Source organism: Schistocerca serialis, chromosome 3, assembly GCF_023864345.2.
Source record: "Schistocerca serialis cubense isolate TAMUIC-IGC-003099 chromosome 3, iqSchSeri2.2, whole genome shotgun sequence".
NCBI classification, from domain to species: domain Eukaryota; kingdom Metazoa; phylum Arthropoda; class Insecta; order Orthoptera; family Acrididae; genus Schistocerca; species Schistocerca serialis.
Genome location: NC_064640.1, coordinates 325,284,316 through 325,303,917, shown reverse-complemented (window position 1 = coordinate 325,303,917; position 19,602 = coordinate 325,284,316). Strand labels below are relative to the sequence as shown.

The following is a 19,602-nucleotide window of genomic DNA, read 5'->3' as shown; positions in this document are numbered from 1 at the left end:
TCTTCCTCTGTCTCCCCCCTTTCTTCCTCTGTCTCCCCCCTTTCTTCCTCTGTCTCCCCCCTTTCTTCCTCTGTCTCCCCCCTTTCTTCCTCTGTCTCCCCCCTTTCTTCCTCTGTCTCCCCCCTTTCTTCCTCTGTCTCCCCCCTTTCTTCCTCTGTCTCCCCCTTTCTTCCTCTGTCTCCCCCCTTTCTTCCTCTGTCTCCCCCCTTTCTTCCTCTGTCTCCCCCCTTTCTTCCTCTGTCTCCCCCCTTTCTTCCTCTGTCTCCCCCCTTTCTTCCTCTGTCTCCCCCCTTTCTTCCTCTGTCTCCCCCCTTTCTTCCTCTGTCTCCCCCCTTTCTTCCTCTGTCTCCCCCCTTTCTTCCTCTGTCTCCCCCCTTTCTTCCTCTGTCTCCCCCCTTTCTTCCTCTGTCTCCCCCCTTTCTTCCTCTGTCTCCCCCCTTTCTTCCTCTGTCTCCCCCCTTTCTTCCTCTGTCTCCCCCCTTTCTTCCTCTGTCTCCCCCCCTTTCGCCCTCCGTCTCCCCCCCTTTCGCCCTCCGTCTCCCCCCCCTTTCGCCCTCCGTCTCCCCCCCTTTCGCCCTCCGTCTCCCCCCCTTTCGCCCTCCGTCTCCCCCCCTTTCGCCCTCCGTCTCCCCCCCTTTCGCCCTCCGTCTCCCCCCCTTTCGCCCTCCGTCTCCCCCCCTTTCGCCCTCCGTCTCCCCCCCCTTTCGCCCTCCGTCTCCCCCCCTTTCGCCCTCCGTCTCCCCCCCTTTCGCCCTCCGTCTCCCCCCCCTTTCGCCCTCCGTCTCCCCCCCTTTCGCCCTCCGTCTCCCCCCCCTTTCGCCCTCCGTCTCCCCCCCCCTTTCGCCCTCCGTCTCCCCCCCCCCTTTCGCCCTCCGTCTCCCCCCCCCCCTTTCGCCCTCCGTCTCCCCCCCCCTTTCGCCCTCCGTCTCCCCCCCCCTTTCGCCCTCCGTCTCCCCCCCTTTCGCCCTCCGTCTCCCCCCCCCTTTCGCCCTCCGTCTCCCCCCCCCTTTCGCCCTCCGTCTCCCCCCCCCCTTTCGCCCTCCGTCTCCCCCCCCCTTTCGCCCTCCGTCTCCCCCCCCCTTTCGCCCTCCGTCTCCCCCCCCCTTTCGCCCTCCGTCTCCCCCCCCCTTTCGCCCTCCGTCTCCCCCCCTTTCGCCCTCCGTCTCCCCCCCTTTCGCCCTCCGTCTCCCCCCCTTTCGCCCTCCGTCTCCCCCCCCTTTCGCCCTCCGTCTCCCCCCCCCCTTTCGGCCTCCGTCTCCCCCCCCCTTTCGGCCTCCGTCTCCCCCCCCTTTCGGCCTCCGTCTCCCCCCCCTTTCGGCCTCCGTCTCCCCCCCCCCTTTCGGCCTCCGTCTCCCCCCCCCCTTTCGGCCTCCGTCTCCCCCCCCCCTTTCGGCCTCCGTCTCCCCCCCCCTTTCGGCCTCCGTCTCCCCCCCTTTCGGCCTCCGTCTCCCCCCCTTTCGGCCTCCGTCTCCCCCCCTTTCGGCCTCCGTCTCCCCCCCCTTTCGGCCTCCGTCTCCCCCCCCTTTCGGCCTCCGTCTCCCCCCCCTTTCGGCCTCCGTCTCCCCCCCTTTCGGCCTCCGTCTCCCCCCCTTTCGGCCTCCGTCTCCCCCCCTTTCGGCCTCCGTCTCCCCCCCTTTCGGCCTCCGTCTCCCCCCCTTTCGGCCTCCGTCTCCCCCCCTTTCGGCCTCCGTCTCCCCCCCTTTCGGCCTCCGTCTCCCCCCCTTTCGGCCTCCGTCTCCCCCCCTTTCGGCCTCCGTCTCCCCCCCTTTCGGCCTCCGTCTCCCCCCCTTTCGGCCTCCGTCTCCCCCCCTTTCGGCCTCCGTCTCCCCCCCTTTCGGCCTCCGTCTCCCCCCCTTTCGGCCTCCGTCTCCCCCCCTTTCGGCCTCCGTCTCCCCCCCTTTCGGCCTCCGTCTCCCCCCCTTTCGGCCTCCGTCTCCCCCCCTTTCGGCCTCCGTCTCCCCCCCTTTCGGCCTCCGTCTCCCCCCCTTTCGGCCTCCGTCTCCCCCCCTTTCGGCCTCCGTCTCCCCCCCTTTCGGCCTCCGTCTCCCCCCCTTTCGGCCTCCGTCTCCCCCCCTTTCGGCCTCAGTCTACCCCCTTTTTGCCCTCCGTCTCCCCCCCCCCCACCCCACCCCTTCTTCATTTTGTTCCTTATCTCACATTCGTAGACCTTGGTGGTGGTGGTGGTGGTGGTGGTGGTGGTGGTGGTGGTGGTGGTAGGGGGGCCGATGGCTGCAAGAGGAATGGCAGCAGTCACCACTGAGGAGAACTGCAGGATATTTGTCAGAAAACTGCAGTATGAAACTGTCTTGCTTGAGGTTCAACAGTGCTTGTCCAACAGTTATCTACTATACTCCTAGAGGTGGCAACCATACTTAGTGTGGGGAAAATAAGGTGTCACTAACAATGCGTGGTATATTTCTCCACTTCCCCAATCTCTCCAGGCTGATGTTACATTCCAACAGAATACATGAAGATGTAAAACAGCTAACCCTTCTCCCTAAGAGTAGAGAATGAAACAGGCAAAATAAAACTGAAAGAACTTTTCTGTGAAACTATTCACTCTAATAAGTATGAAATGTCAGTAAATATTGCATCATTCAGTCGCTTACCATAGGCACAAATTACCAGGGCATATAATATTGAATTTTAAACGTCTGCCATTTTAAAGTGCCAATATATTAACTATTACATGCCCTTTTTTTTTAATGATGTCATAAATTTCATGAATTAATTTATATGCACTTGCTTCGTAACAGTAGTTTCTTACCATGTAATCTATTTCTTACAATTTTCAGGTGTCTGGGGAGCCCGTAGCCTGGAGTACTAAAGAAGGACAACAGTTTTTAGATTCTCTTATACTAAGTGATGCAGCCCAAAAGTTTGCAATAGGATGTGAAGTGGCTTATGTACGCACACCATATGTGTATCTGAACACGTTGTATCCCTTTGCTGCTCTTTCCTTAGTATACACAATAGCACAAAATTTGAACAGGAAACTGCACATGGAAAAGCAGCCTCAAGCAATAAGAGGAGTGGTGTATTCTGTTTTAGCTATTTTTGGTGTTGGGCTGTGGGCTGTCCTGAAAGATGTCACAAGTACCCACTATGAAAAAAAATGTGATGAAGAGGTGAGCTCATTGAGTGAAACTTATGCAAAAGGAGGACTAGAATTTTATTCAAAAATTCTCGAGCGAAACATTGCTTTGAGGAGTCTCCTGGGCGAAAAGGGGAAAAAGCTGTACAGTGTATCTGGTAACAGACAATATTTCATTCGACAGAAAAGTTTGCCATTGATTAACAGGAAGCTGTTCTTGGAAAATCAGTTGGCAGCACTACAGAAAAAAACTGAAGCAGCTGAAGTGTAGAGTGTAATACTTGTGAATTAACAATTTAAATTTGTTGTGTAAATTGAAATTTTATTCTTTGAAGTTGTCTGAAATTGTCAGTGCATTTTAACTAACTGATTCATTTGTTACCAGTCAATAAATTTTATTTAATAAAAATTTGATTGTTGAATTAAAAGGAAATTTTGTGCCTCCCATATTTCTTGAAAAACTACTTCTGTTAAAAATAGTTTAATAGTGTGCCTGTTCTTACAGCTCCCAGATGCATACATTTTTCTCAGTACACAGAGAGATGGAATGCAAACATTGACATGCATTGAGGAGAAAGTTCCATCTCAATGTAGTCATCATATTGCAGGGGGCAAATTCCTGTTCAGCCATCAGGATCTTTGTTTTCTGTGAGTTTACTAAATCCTAAGGCGAATATGAAGATGGCTCCTTTAAATGGAGCTAGACTGTTTATCACCCTTTTCTTGTCCAGTCAGGGCTTTTGCTCTATTTAAAGACATCAGTGACAAAATGTCAAACTCCTATGTCTCCTTCTGCTCTGCTATCCTGATTTATGTTATCCATATCTCTCGTAAATACTATGAAAATTGCTTCAGCATGATGACAATCATTTTTTTCCCAGGGTAATGTCAAAACTGTGATAATACGCACTTTATACTTGTCATAAATGCTTACTAAATAAGAAGTTTTGAAAGAGGAAAGGTGAAGGACATTCTGGAGCCTAGTTCATAATCATTAATAGTTCCTTGTTAACAAACAGTTTCAATGTCGTAATAGTCTTTTTCTGCAATGGCAGTTCGTTTTTCTATGAACTGCAAAATACTAACATGAATGGTAGAAGTTGACCTCGGGGGAAGATCAGTTTGTATCCCAGAGAAATGTAGGAACACCCAAGGCAATACTGACACTACAACTTTTCTTACAAGATAAGTGAAGGAAATGCAATGCAGGGTTTATAGCATTTGTAGACATAGGCAAAGCTTTTACCAATGTTTACTTGAATAAACTCATAATCCTGAAGGTAGCATCGATAAAATACAGGGAACAAAACTCTGTTTACAACCTGTATGGAAACCATAAGGCATCTACATCCATACTCCACAATCCACCATACAGTGCGTGGCGGAGGGTACCTCGTACCATAACTGGCATCTTCTCTCCCTGTTCCACTCCCAAACAGAACGAGGGAAAAATGACTGCCTATATGCCTCTGTACGAGCCCTAATCTCTCTTATCTTATCTTTGTGGTCTTTCCGCGAAATGTAAGTTGGCGGCAGTAAAATTGTACTGCAGTCAGCCTCAAATGCTGAGGCACTTTAAGAATCTAATGGTATGAAAGAGAAGTAGTGTTTGAGAAGCGAGTGAGACATGGTTGTAAACTATCCCTGATGTTACTCTGTCTGCACTTTGAGAAAGCAGTAAAGGAAACAAAGAAAAATTTGGAGAACGAATTAAAATTCAGGTAGAAAAAATAAAAACAAGGTTTGCCTATGACATTGTAATTCTGTCAGAGCCAGCAAAGGACTGGATACTGTCTCTAAAGGAGGATATAGATGAACATCTACTAAAGCAAAACAAGATTAATGGAATGTAATCGAATTAAATCAAGTGATACCGAGTGAATTAGATGAGAAAACAAGACACTAAAAATAGTAGAGGAGTTCTGCTATTTGGGGAGTAAAATAACTTACGATGGCCAAAGTAGTAAGGATATACAGTGCAGACTGCCAATGACAAGAATAGTGTTTCTGAAGAAGACAAATTTTTTAATATCAAATAAAGATTTAAGCATTAGGCAGTCTTTTCTGAAAGTATTCCTATGGAGTGTAGTCTTGTATGAAAAGCCTTTCCTGAAAGTATTCCTATGAAGTGTAGCCTTGTATGAAAGTGAAACATACATAATAGACAGTTCAAACAAGAAGAGACTAGTAGCCTTTGAATTGTGTCAGAACTTGACTAAAAGAAGGGATCGGTTGATAGGGCACATTCAGAGACATCAAGGCATCACCAATTTAGTATTACAGGCACGTTTGGGGGGGGTGGGGGGGGGGGGGGTGGGGGGGGCGCATAAGTGGTGGAGAATTGTAGAGGGAGACCAAGAGATGAATGCAGTAAGCAGGTTCAGAAGAATGTAGGTTGCAGTAGTTATTCAGAGATGAAGAGGCTTGCACAGAATATGAAGTGTTGGCAGAAGAGCCAACACCGTGTTGTTAGAGGAGGCCGAAATGCACGCGTTTAATTACACGCAGGCTGGCGTGAGGTCTGGAACAAGGTAAAGTAATTATCCTATAAAGAAAAGAACGTAGTTCTTGGAATACTTAACTTTAATCCACAATTGTCGAACATCGCTCTTGATTGTACATGCTTCATAAGATAAATATCAAATGCTATGGCGCCTTGCTAGGTCGTAGCAAATGACGTAGCTGAAGGCTATGCTAACTATCGTCTCGGCAAATGAGAGCGTATTTGTCAGTGTAGCATCGCTAGCAAAGTCGGCTGTACAACTGGGGAGAATGCCAGGACGTCTCTCTAGACCTGCCGTGTGGCGGCGCTCGGTCTGCAATCACTGACAGTGGCGACACGCGGGTCCAACTTATACTAGCGGACCGCAGCCGATTTAAAGGCTACCACCTAGCAAGTGTGGTGTCTGGCGGTGAAACCACAGAATACAGTAGGATATCAGCATCAAAACAGTCTTTGGACAAAGAGCACAACAACAACAATATGAATATCTCCTGTTGAAATGTCCTAAAGTATAAATGATGCAGTTCAGTCCTACATGCAAAAGAAGTGTAAGTAATGCATGAATCAGGAAAACATAGAATCAATGGAATATCAGTTTTAAAAAATGCCTCTCTCCTGAAATTGTGTGTTTACTATATTTACGTTTGAGAAGTATAGTGTGTTTACACAGCAAGGAAGCAGTTCTAATTTGGTTTGAGCCTCAGTAGTTCGATAAGGGATGAAATATATCATCATTGCAAAACTCTTAAGAGATACGCAACACATGTGAATATATTATCTGAATCACTCCTACCCATGTAGACAGTCAGTCTGTCCAGAGAAGCTTTACTTTTAGTTCATAAATTTAAATAAAACTGTACTAGTTGGAAAACAATATTAACCTAGAAGGTCTATTGGAATTGTTATTACACTTGCCAGCCACAATACCTCAACAACAAAGCCAATTTTGGAAAAAAAAAAAAATAATCTACTGAACAGCTGTTTAAGCAAAAAATTTTAACAGGCAAGCATTGATCATACACAAATAGTCAGTAATAACGAATATAAATAAATAATTGTAGATATGCTTCTTGGGCGAGGCATCAGATGTCATGAAATTTTTCCACAATATTTCATCAGTGGAAATGACCAACATCTTCAGGTGTGATGAACACGCTGCTGAGGCCATGACCAAAGCCTCCTGTTTATGCCAGTCTGAGAAGAAACTGCACAGGCATGAATGCACCAGATTTAGTGCCCAATAGTGCAGATATCCTGATCGGTATCAAGAAAGATAGCTAGGCCACCTGACAGACGATAAACCAATAGCTTCGACACACCCACAGAAACTGTCAGTCATATTGTGCCCTGTCATTGGCCACATAGTGCCCTCTGCTGGGAGCCACCTGCTGATGTGTGTGCTCGTGGTGGTGTGTGTGTCAGTCAGCACCATTGTCATATGAATATCTATGTTGCCGCCACAGCGCCATTCCTTGTTCAACCAGCAGTTCTTCCTTGTGGTAGCTATGATTTTAACATGGCCAGTGCTGGATCCCATGCTGTGCTAAGTTGGTATCCTGTGTCCCTGTTAAGCAGATTAGTCGAGTTGCAAATTTCCACTGCTTATTTAATGATGCTGTCCCAGTAGAAGACATCGACAAAAGAATTTTGGTGTTTCTGTATTCCATACTGTCCTGTATTGGGACGGTGCTCAGCCACTGCGGATTTCTCTGGCTAGTGTTATCAATGTTTGATACATATATCATAACAATTTTGTCCAGTGTGTTACATCCCGCAGCTACAGGGGATCTTACACACATCTGACCTTCTTAAACCAAGACCATCTTTCATTAACCTGGGAGAACTCCAAGTTTGGCTGGCAGATGAAAGATACATTTCACTTTTTGTTTGTCCCAAAATGATATTTTGGAAGAAACACCACTGATGTACAGCAAGACGACCATTCCTCTTGGTTCTATACTTTGTTCCAGCTCCTCAATTTGTCTGACACACGCCAGGCATAAGGCAAGTCAAATCTCCTCCTCGAATATCCGTTTTCTAAAACTACAGTACAGAGGTTGCGTAGCTCATCAGATAAGCTGTCTGAATTTGATAAGGTTCATGCTCTGTGGACCAATGTTCTAAGCACACCACTTCCGAATGGTGACAGTTTCTACCCTGTAAGTATAAGTCGTTGCATGTAGGTTTACGGTACACAGCATGACTCACGGTGCCATCCTCTTTTGTTGGCACCGACACATCCAGGAATCGTAGTTTGCTATTTTTCTCCATCTCCATCTTCCCAAGTCTCACCCAAGAACTGTATTTACAACTAGTCCATCAGGAAAGCCTCAAGCAACACAAATAAATGCATAAAAATTTCTCAGTTCATTTGCCGCGTCAAATTCTGATAAAATTCCAAGCTTTCAATGATATCCACCATTATTTTTGTCAGGGCATAAAACTGACACTTGTGAATTAGCAAAGTTCCCTCTTTTACACCCACAGAACAGTGTCTGGTTGGAGTTCATCATGATGGCATTTGCAGAGATGACATGCTCTGCATACATAGATTTTGCTTCCGTTCTCTATGTAGCATTGCTTGCAGTACTGTCCATCACATCAGCCGGTGAACTGTGAGATGTATTCATCTATATTTTTTCCTTACCAAGAGAGCTCTTTCATGCATTTTTAAGTGCATAGCCAGTGTCTATTGAAGTTGTTTTCTTGAAGTCTAATTTCGAAAGCTTCTCTGATTAGACTCCCAATAGTTCAAAGTGTGAGCAAGTATTTGAGTTTGTTCAAACAAAATCTTGTGCTTATTTAACAGGCTGTGCTCTGCCACTGCTGATTTATCCAAATATTTGTATTTAAGGTGACGTTGATGCTCGATGCAACAATCGGCAACCGTCCGTATAGACTGGCCCACATGACTCTTGCCACACTTGCAAGGAATGTTATAAATCCCTGCCACTCTCAGACCAAAATTATCTTTAACAGGTCGCAACATTTCTTTAATTTTTCTGGGTGGCCGGAAGACTTGTCTGATTCCTTGCCTGTTTAGAACTCTACCTATGTTGCTAGTTGTTGCACTGCAGAATGGAAGCTGCACTATGTGTTGCTCCTCTTGGCTTTTTCGAATAGTGTCATCTCTTGGTTTTCTCAACAGTGTTATCTCTTGGTTTTCTCAACAGTGTTATCTGATGTCACGGACAGAATACCCATTCCTTCTGAACACTGTCTTCCTCTCAGCTAGATGGTGAAAGCTATGCCTGTTGAGATACAGATGTGTATGCATTGGTTTTCCGTACACTGAATGACCAAGTTGTTGATCTGATTTCCATTCAACCAACACATCTAAGAAAGGTAACTCCATCCTTCTCCACCTTCACTGGAAATATTGTGTTGGCATGTATACCATTAAGATGATTAATGAACTGCAGCAGTGCCACACAGCCAGATTAATAATGTATCATCAACATACCTGAAGAAGCAATATGGTCAGAAAGGAGCACTGTTCAGTGCTCGTTCTTCAGAATCTTCCCTGAAAAAGTTTGCTATGGTTGGTGACAGTGGCAAACCCATTGTTCAGGTTTGCCACAAGTTTTGGAAATTGGGGAATTTCAAACGTGCCAGGGAAAGTTCAAAAAACACTGGAAAAACCTTGTTTTTGGCTTAGTAGATGAAATGGTTTGTTTACTGAGACGTCACACACTTGCTGACTGCGCACAGCTGAGTATGTGCGCTGCTTCCCTAATCCCTCATTCTTACTGCTTCTTCCCTTTCTACTACTCCCCTCAGCTTGGAGTTAGTGTTACCACCACTTCATGCGGCTAGCCTAGCAGCTGCCAATGAGAGGCAGGGAGACGTGAGAAGTGGTTTGTTTGGATCTGATTCTTGGAGGCCATTGACGAGAAGTGGTTTGTTTGGATCTGATTCTTGGAGGCCATTGACACAGTGGCCGGAGAAGGCGCTTGTGTGTGCACGAGTTGTGTCTGAGTGATTGTGTGAAGTGTGTGCGCTCTCGTTTTCTAACAAAAATTTAGTTGCGAGAGTCTCTTCTATGTGCCTGTCTGTGGCTCAGCGATCATCTCTATGATGAGTTGCTACCTATCCTCATTAGTATTGATTCTCCGAGTATTTGTGCAAGTAATCTGTTGTATGGATTGATCCCCACAGTCTCATTTCATCCACATTGTGTCCATCTCAAGTGAATAGCTGGCGACACAAGTGGACTTCCATGATGGGGCAAAACCGCAGGCCATTGCTGTCGTTATCTGTAACGGATTGGGCCTGCTGAACTGAAGCCCATAGTTTCCCACTAATGTGCAGGCCCTGCTTGTCGGATCTAGTCTAGCCGATATCCCTGCAGGCCAGGACTGTTTTTGTATGGCATAATGCGGCAGATTTTCATGGTTCATCCATGGACTCAGGACTGTGGCGTTGGATTTCAGGATTTACAACTGTCTCACTGCAAGTACATTGTACAGTGTGGCGTTTTGTAGACATTTTATTTATTCTAGTACATTTTGGCACTTCGAAAGTAGTTTATATGTTAGAAAGCATGGATGATAAGAAGAAGAAGATTGTGGCAGTTGCTGGCAGTTTGAACACTATGTATTCATGCATTTCTTGAAAGAAAAATCACACAATGCATTTTGCATGTAAAATTATAGAAATAACATAGAGTACCCCCCCCCCCCCCCCATGAACCATGGTCCTTGCCATTGGTGGAGAGGCTTGCATACCTCAGCAATACAGATAGCCATACTGTAGATGAAACAGCAATGGCGGGATATTTGTTGAGAGGCAAACAAATGTGTGGTTCCTGAAAAGGGGCAGCAGCCTTTTCAGTAGTTGCAGATGCAACAGTCTGGATGATTGACTGATCTGGCCTTGTAATATCAACCAAAACGGCCTTGCCTGTGCTGGTACTGTGAAGAGCTGAAAGCATGGGGAAACTACCACCATAATTTTTCCCTAGGGCATGCAGCTTTACTGTATGGTTAAATGATGATGGTGTCCTCTTGGGTAAAATACTCCGGAGGTAAAATAGTCCTCCATTTGGATCTCCAGGTGGGGATTATGCAGGAGGACATTGTCATCAGGAGAAACAAAACTGGTGTTCTATGGATCAGAGGCTGGAATGTGAAATATCTTAATTGTGCAGATAGATTAGAAAAAGGGAAACAGACTGGTTAAATTTGGATATGGTGGCACAAGGAACAAGACTTCTGGTCTGGTGAATATAAGGTTATAAATACAAAATGAAATAGACGTAATGCAGGAGTAGGTTTAATAATGAATAAAACAAATAGGAACTCGGATAAGCTACTACGAACAGCATAGCGAACACATCATTGTAGCCATAATTGACATGAAGTCCACACCTACCAAAGTAGTACAAATTTATATGCCAACTAGCTCCACAGACGATGATGAGATTGGAGAAATGTGTGAGGAGATAAAAGAAATTATTCAGATAGTTATGGGAGATGAAAATTTGATGGGGGACTGGAAGTCGATAGTAAGAAAAGGAAGAGAAGGAAATGTAGCAGGTGAATACGGACTAGAGGTAAGGAGTGAAAGAGCATAGCTTAATCATAGCTAACACTTAGTTTAAGAATCATGAAAGAAGGTTGGATGCGTCAGAGAGACCTGAAGACACTGGAAAGTTTCAGATTGAGTATGTAATGGTAAGCCAGAGATTTCAGAACCAAGTTTTAAATAGTAAGATATTTCCAGAGACAGATGTGGTCTCTGACCACATTTTATTGTTATGAACTGTGGATGAAAACTGAAGAAGCTGCAAAAAGGTAGGAATTTACGGAGAGGGTACCCAGATAAACTGAAAGAACCAAAAGTTGCAGTGAGTTTTGTAGGGAGCGTTAGGGAATGATTGATAAGAACAGGCAAAACGAATACAATAGAAAAAGAATGGGTAGCTCGGAGAGAGAAAATAGAGAAGGCAGCAAAGGACCAGGTAGGTAATAAGACAAGGGCTAGTAGAAATCCTTGCACAACACAAGACACATTGAAATTAATTGATGAAAGGAGAAAGTATAAACATGCAATAAATGAAGCAGGCAAAAAAAGAATACAAACTCCTCAAAAATGAGATTGACATGAAGTGCAAAATGGCTAAGCAGGAATGGTTAGAGGACAAATGTAAGGATGTAGAGGCATATATCACTCGAGGTAAGATAGATGCGGCCTACAGGAAAATTAAAGAAACTTTTGGAGAAAAGAGAACTGCCTGTATGAATATCAAGAGCTCAGATGGAAAACCAGTCCTAAGCAAAGAAGGGAAAGAAGAAAGGTGGAAGGAGTATATACAGGGTGTATACAAGGGTGATGTATTTGAGAGCAATGTTATGGAAATGGAAGAGGACATAGATGAAGATGAAATGGGAGATATAATACTGCATGAAGAATTCGACAGAGCACTGAGAGATCTAATTTGAAACAAGGCCCCAGCAGTAGACAATATTCCGTTAGAACTACTGATAGCCCTACGAGAGCCACCCATGACAAAACTCTTCCATTTGGTGAGCAAGTATGAGTCTTCAAGAAGAATATAATAATACCAATTTCAAAGAAAGCAGGTGCTGAAAGATGTGAGAATTACCGAACCGTTAGTTTAATAAGTCATGGTTGCAAAATACTAACACAGACGAATGGAAAAACTGGTAGAAGCCGACCTCACAGAAGATCAGTTTGGATTCCATAGAAATGTAGGAACACGCACAGTAATACTGACCCTACAACTTATCTTGGAAGAGAGGTTAAGGAAACACAAATCTATGTTTCTAGCATTTGTAGACTTAGAGAAAGCTTTTGAGACAATATTGACTGGAATACTCTCTTTCAAATACTGAAGGTGGCAGGGAGTGAAAGGCTATTTATAATTTGCACAGAAACCATATGGCAGTTGTAAGACCCAAAGGGCATGGAAGGGAAGCAGTGGTTGGGAAGGGAGTGAGACAGGGTTGTAGCCTATCCCTGATGCTATTCAATCTGTATATTGAGCAAACAGTAAAGGAAACAAAAGAAAACTTTGGAGTAGGAATTAAAATCCAGGGAGAAGAAATAAAAACCTTGGGGATTGCTGATGAAATTTAAATTCCATAAGAGTCAACAAAGGACATAGAAGAAAACTTCAACAGAATGGACAGTGTCTTAAAAGGAGGATATAAGAATGACATCAACAAAAGCAAAATGAGGATAATGGAATGAAGTCGAATTAAATCAGGTGATGCTGAGGGAATTAGATTAGGAAACAAGACACTTAAAGTAGTAGATGAGATTTGCTATTTGGGCCGCAAAATAACTGATAATGGTCGAAGTAGAAAGGCTGGCAATGGCAAGAAAAGAATCTCTGAAGAAGAGAAATTTGTTAACATCAAGTATAGATTTAAGTGTCAGGAAGTCTTTTCTGAAAGTATTTGTGTGGAGTGTAGCCATGTATGGAAGTGAAACATGGATGATAAACAGCTTAGACAAGAAGAGAATTAAAGCTTTTGAAATGGAGTGCTACAGAAGAATGCTGAAGATTAGATGGGCAGATCATGTAACTAATGAGGAGGTACTGAATATAACTGAGGAGAAGAGGCATTTGTGACACAACTTGACTAGAAGAAGGGATCGGTTGATAGGACGCATTCCGAGGCATCAAGGGACCACCAATTTAGTATTGGAGGGAAGCGTGGAGGGTAAAAATCATAGAGGGAGGGCAACAGATGAATAGACTAAGCAGATTCAGAAGGATGCAGGCTGCAGTAGTTATTCGGTGATGGAGGCTTGCACAGGATAGAGTAGCAGAGAGAGCTACATCAAACCAATCTTTGGACTGAAGACCACAACAACACCAGCAACTAAAACACAGTGGGTAATAAACGACATTAACGAACATAGTAGAACCAACATTTTATTGCCAGTAAACTATAGAGTATGTTTACGCAACTTTTCCCCACTTCATACACATCTTTCAAGAGGCCTACTTTTTCTGAGGTTGTTCCTGATATCAGTGAAGGTGTTTTGAATCTGTCTTGTGAGTCCAACAAAATGCATATTTTTGTCACCAAATGTGTTTCATTTTATTGAAATAAAATAACATCAGTGGTCTTAATGAAACATATATACCATTTTGCTTGCTTTCTTTATCTAAAAACAGTTCATTACAAAAGATGTTGATGTCAGTACTTTAGATTTTTGCTCACACGTGTAGAAATACAGAAGTTCTTACATTTTTTTGTTAACTTATCTCTTTACTTACCCTTGAGATCTCAAAATTTGTCAGGGAAAAATGCTAAAACTTGTCTGGAAATCAGGGAATTTCTCTTGGGGAAACCTGTGGCAACTCTATTTTTGTGCATCAGTTGTTTCATACGCCATTCAAACAAGCCAAGAGGACCAACACATACTGCAGCTTCCATTCTGCACTGCAAAACTAACAATATACCAGTAGGTAGAGTCCTAAACAGTCAAGGAATCAGACCAGTCTTCCAGCCACCCAGAAAAATTAAAGAAATGTTGTGAGCCGTTGAAGATAATTTCGGCCTTAGAGTGCTAGGAATGTAAAACGTCCCTTGCGAGTGCAGTAGGATTTGTGTGGGCCACTCTATCTGGACAGTTGCCAATCATCGCGTCAAGCTTCAAAATAACCTTAAAAGCAAGCATTTGGATAAATCAGGGATGGCAGAGCACTGTCTGGTAATAAGCACAAGATTTTGTTTGAACAAATGAGAATACTTATTCACACTTTGAAGTATACTGAGGAATACTTCTTGGAGTTCACTGCCTGAGCGCAAGCAAAATCTATGGACACATAGCCTGCCTCCTCTGTATGTGCCATCATGACGTAATACAGCCCATCAGATACCGTTCTGTGGGTATAAAAGAGGAACTTCGCCAGTTCACAACAGTTAGTTTCAGTCCCTGGTGAAGATGATGGTGGATATTATTGAAAGCTTGGAATTTTATAATAAAATAGAGGAAATTAATGGGATGGATAACCAAAGAAGGTAGTCAATTCAATGAAAAATTTGGTTTAAAGTTAAATAATGTATTGTCAGTAAAACTCTCACAAACAAGAAGAAAGCCTTACATACTGTTATTAAAAATGTGTGTGTTCCACCTCAAGTTAAATAATGAAAACTGTAGGGGGTTCAGTTACATTTGTGTAAAATATCAATCTATTTGATACTGTCCCCAGTAAATTCAGCTATCTTAGTAGCAATATCAAAGTCCAAATCATGACAAAATAGTACAATGCAAGTTTCTCAGTTACACTGAATTATTGTTTGTAAAATTTCATCACACAATGTACTATCTCTTGTGCCATCTTTTGTTCTTCAGTCACAGAAAAATACAACTGAAAAGCAGTAAGAAGACAACTAAGTCCTGTAACTGATCATCTGCAAATTTTCGAAGTGTAGAAATGGCACAGCTGTACTTATGCTCAGAAAATTGAGTCCAACCCCTGGCCAAACATTACCCAGCCTCCACACATCTGAATCTCACCCAAATGCTATCCACACTCCCTACATGAGACACTCTCCATCAACTGCTTACCGAAAAGAGACCATAAGGCACTCCAGTGCCACTTACTTCAAACCGTGAAAACTGGATCACACTATGCATATTGATGACTTGATCAAAAGCCCACATATGTATTGCTAGCCCGTAGTGTCCACTGGTCACAATAATTAAGTGATCAGACAGATGACCATCATCTGGTGCATTGACAAACTGAGCTGATGCAGCGCAACTGACTTACATCACCTCTTCCCCTCCCCCACCCCCATCGCCCACCCCTCTGTGACAACCCCCACTGTCCACCCCACTCCCCCACTCCCCCACTCCCCCTCCTCCAATCCCCACCCTCCAACCCCACAAGCGTTTCCCTTTGCAGTCCTTGATTGAGGGCACATGCTGGCAACCATGAAGATGCCCGCATCAACGTAGAGGTGTGGGCCAGCAGTTGCAGGAAGTGTTGGGGAGTGAGTACCAGGTCACCAGCATTGTGAAGCCTAGTGCTCAGGTGACTGACAGCATAGGGGAGTTGTGTAAGAAATTTTGCAGAGGAGGATCAGGTAGTGATAGTGGGTGGAGGAGGGAACAGTCTTGATAGGAACAGGGAATATGATGTAGGTGGTGACCTGGTAAAGATAGCTGCTCAAACTGGTGGCACTAATGTGCATTTCGTATAACTGTTTCAGCATCATGATTGGCCTCGTGTTAATGCGGCTGTTAGGCGCGTTAACATAGGGCTGGGAAGGGTGCTGATGGCAGAGGGCATGGGTCACATTTTAGTGGTGCACTCAATAGGTATAGGAAGGGGTGGCTGGCAAAGCTTATAGGTGACAGTGTAGTGGGTGGTGGTGGGATCACTCATGGAAAAATTCCTGTAGTAGTTTGTGTTAGAGCTGCACCTTTTTTAGATTGAAGTCAGCTGATAGGTATACCTACTTAAAGGACGTCCCTCTAACTAAGGGCTCACCTCCAGAGGACGCCATGTTTCCAAGTAGAGAAGAAATTAGCATATTTCATCAAAGTATAAGAGATATTAGATATGAAGTTAGGGAACTGCTTATAGATGTTGACTCTGAAATTATTGTTATGTCAGAGCACCATTTAAATAATTTGACAATTCAGAGGCTTCCTTTACAAGGATACAGATTAGCTGGCTGTTTTTCAAGGCGTTCCTTGCGAGATGGGGGAGTGGCTATGTACATAAAAAACAGTATTCCATTTGAGTCCATAGACGTATCATCACACTGCACTGAACATATATTTGAATGTTGTGCAGGGGCAGTTGAATTTAGTGAAACTAAACTTCTAATTGTTGTTGTTTATAGGTCTCCTAACTCTGACTTAAGAGCATTTCTGCTCAAGCTAGAGAGGGTTCTTGATTCACGTTGTAGGAAGTACCAGAAATTATGTGTATGTAGTGACTTCAATATGAATTTTGTATATGATGGTGCAAGAAAAAGGATGTTGGTAGATCTCATAAATTCATATGATCTGATGCAGACTGTGTTTTTTCCAATGAGGGTGCACGGGAACACTAGCACAGCCATAGACAATATTTTTATTCGTCCTTCATTACTGGATGGGCATTCTGTTAGTAAAAGGGTGAATGGCCTTTCAGACCATGATGCATAAATTTTAACACTAAAAGGCTTTTGTAGTCAAGCAAATGTCACATATAATTACAAACTATGTAGGAAAGTTAATCCAGCAGCAATAGAGAGCTTTTTAAACCTTGTCAAGGAACAAGAGTGACAGGATGTTTATAGTGGCGATAACATAGATGATAAATATAATGCTTTCCTTAACACATTTATCATGCTCTTTGAGAGTTGCTTTCCATTAGAATGTTCTAAATGAGGTACTAGCAGTAATAGGCAGCCCAGGTGACTGACTAGTGGGATAAGGATATCATGTATAATAAAGTGGGAATTATATCAAAATGTTAGAAGTAGTCACAATCAAGCTACAGTAGCCCTCTACAAACAGTATCATAGGGTGCTTAAAAATGTTATTAGGAAGGCAAAGAATATGTGATATGCAAATAGAATAGCTAATTCACAGGATAAAAGTAAAACCATATGGTCAGTTGTGAAGGAAGTGTCTGGTGAGCAGCACAAGGTTGACGATGAAAAGTCAGTTTTTAGTAAAAAATTTCTGTTACTGATATGTACAGTATTTAACAATCATTTCCTGAGCATTGCTTGTGAATTAAACAAAAATTTAGTTTCTGCAGGGAATCATATGACACTCTTAGCAAATGCCTTTCCGAGATTGATGTCTAAAATACTCCTCTGTGATACAGACAAGGTTGAGATTGAGCCAATAATTAAATCACTGAAGACTAAGGACTCTCATCGTTCTGATGGAGTGCCTAGCGGAATATTAAAGTACTGTGCTGCACATTTTAGCCCTGTATTTAGCCATATTTGTAATTTTTTCTTTAGCAATGGTCAGTTTCCTGAGCGATTAAAGTACTCAGTAGTAAAGCTGCTTTATAAAAAGGGAGAAAGGGATAATGTGGATAATTTTAAACCTATTTCTATGCCATCAGTGTTTGCTAAAGTTGTTGAAAAGGCTGTGTTCCTAAGGATAATTGATCATTTTATATCACTCAATTTGCTATCAGATGTGCAGTTCGGCTTTAGAAGTCTTTTAACTACTGAAAATGCTATATGCTCTTTTCTTTGTGAGGTACTGGATGGGTCAAACAAAAGGTTTCGAATGCTAGGCATAATTTTTTATTTAACTAAGGTGTTCGTGGTGATCACAAAATATCGCTCTAGAAGTTGGACCATTACGGAATATAGGGAGTAGCTCACAATCAGTTCACCTCTTATTTTAGCAACAGACAGCAAAAGGTCATTATTCACAATGTTGAGAATTGCTTTGATGTGGTGTACGGTCAAGAGGGGGGAGGGGGGGGGGGGGGGAGGGTGCCTCAGGTATCAGTGTTTGGGCCACCCCTGTTCCTTCTTTATATAAATGATATGCCCTCTAGTGTTACGGGTAACTATAAAATATTTCTGTTTGCTGATGACACTAGCTTGTTAGTAAAGGATGTTGTGTGCAACAATGGCTTGGTTTCAAATAGTGCAGTTCATGACCTAAGTTCATGGCTTGTAGAAAATAAACTAATGCTAAATCACAGTAAGACTCAGTTTTTACAGTTCCAGACACACAATTCAACAAAACCTGACATTTTAATTTCACATAATTGGCATTCGATTAGTGAAACTGAACAGTTCAAATTTCTAGGTGTTCAGATAGATAGTAAACTGTTGTGGAAAGCCCATGTCCAGGATCTTGTTCAAAGATTTAATGTTGCTGTTTTTACTATTCGAACTGTATCTGAAGTGGATGATCGTTCGACATGAAAATTAGTCTACTTTGTTTATTTTCATTTGCTTATGTCATATGGTATTATATTTTGGGGTAGCTCTTCTCATTCTAAAAGGATATTTTTGGCTCAGAAATGGCTGGTTAAATGGCTGGTTCGGGCAATAAGTGGTGTACGTTCATGAACATCTTATCGACCCCTGTTCACAAGTCTGGGTATTTTGACATTGGCCTCTCAATATATATATTCCTTACTGTCATTTCCTGTTAACAATATTAGCAAATTTGAAGGATAAGCAGCTTCTGCTCAGAATACTCAGACGATCGGAGTTCCTTAACTCTTGTACAGAAAGATGTGCAGTATACTGCTGCATCTATTTTCAATAAGCTACCACTCGAATTCAAAAATCTTAGTATTAATCCACACACTTTCAAATTGAAACTGAAGAGCTTCCTCGTGGGTCACTCCTATTCTGTCTAGGAGTTCCTTGAAAAATTAAGGTGATTCGTGTTGTATTGTTGATTGCGTTTACTTAAACTTATGGATTGACTTTTTTTGAGTTCATAAACATTTTATTTTTATCTGTTATTACTTTTATGTTGTAATTTCATGTACTGACACGTTCCATGATCTTAGAGATTTGCTCCTCAATTTGGTCCTACGGAACTTGACATGTAAATAAATAAATAATAAATATTCATTTCTCCCTATGTAGTTGGGCAAAAACAAAATATTTCTGCATTTGGAGGGAAGCTGGTGATTAAAATTTTTTGAAAAGCTCCTGCTGCAATGAAAAAAACACCTTTGTTTTAAATATTGCTACCTCAACCTGTGTATTGTATCCATGACACCCTTTCCTCCATTTCCCGAGAATACAAAATGATCTGTGCTCCTTTGAACTTTTTGAATGGCCTTCATCGGTACTATCTGATGCACATCCCCCAGCACACAGTAGTATTCCAGAACAGGATGGATGAGCATAGTGTAGGCTATCCCACTTAAGAGCTCTGTCGCATCTTTTAACTGTCCTGCCAATAAGTCGTAGTCCTTGATTAGCTTTCCCCACAACATTTTCTCCATTCCAATTTGCATACCAAGGTATCACTTCTGTTTTTCTCGGTGATTTTCTGTTAGTTACTATGAATCATGACCTTG

General features: G+C 43.0%; 1 protein-coding gene across 1 annotated transcript in view; it reads left to right on the top strand.

Moving 5' to 3' along the window:
* The window catches only part of LOC126471604 (transmembrane protein 177), a 47,177-nt gene extending 43,687 nt beyond the window's left edge, over positions 1 to 3,490 (top strand). Inside the window, exon 3 of the mRNA XM_050099841.1 lies at positions 2,796 to 3,490. Coding sequence (XP_049955798.1) covers positions 2,796 to 3,365 — 570 coding nt within the window. The 3' untranslated portion in view covers positions 3,366 to 3,490. The remainder of the gene's footprint in view (positions 1 to 2,795) is intronic.
* Positions 3,491 to 19,602: the final 16,112 nt, after the last annotated feature.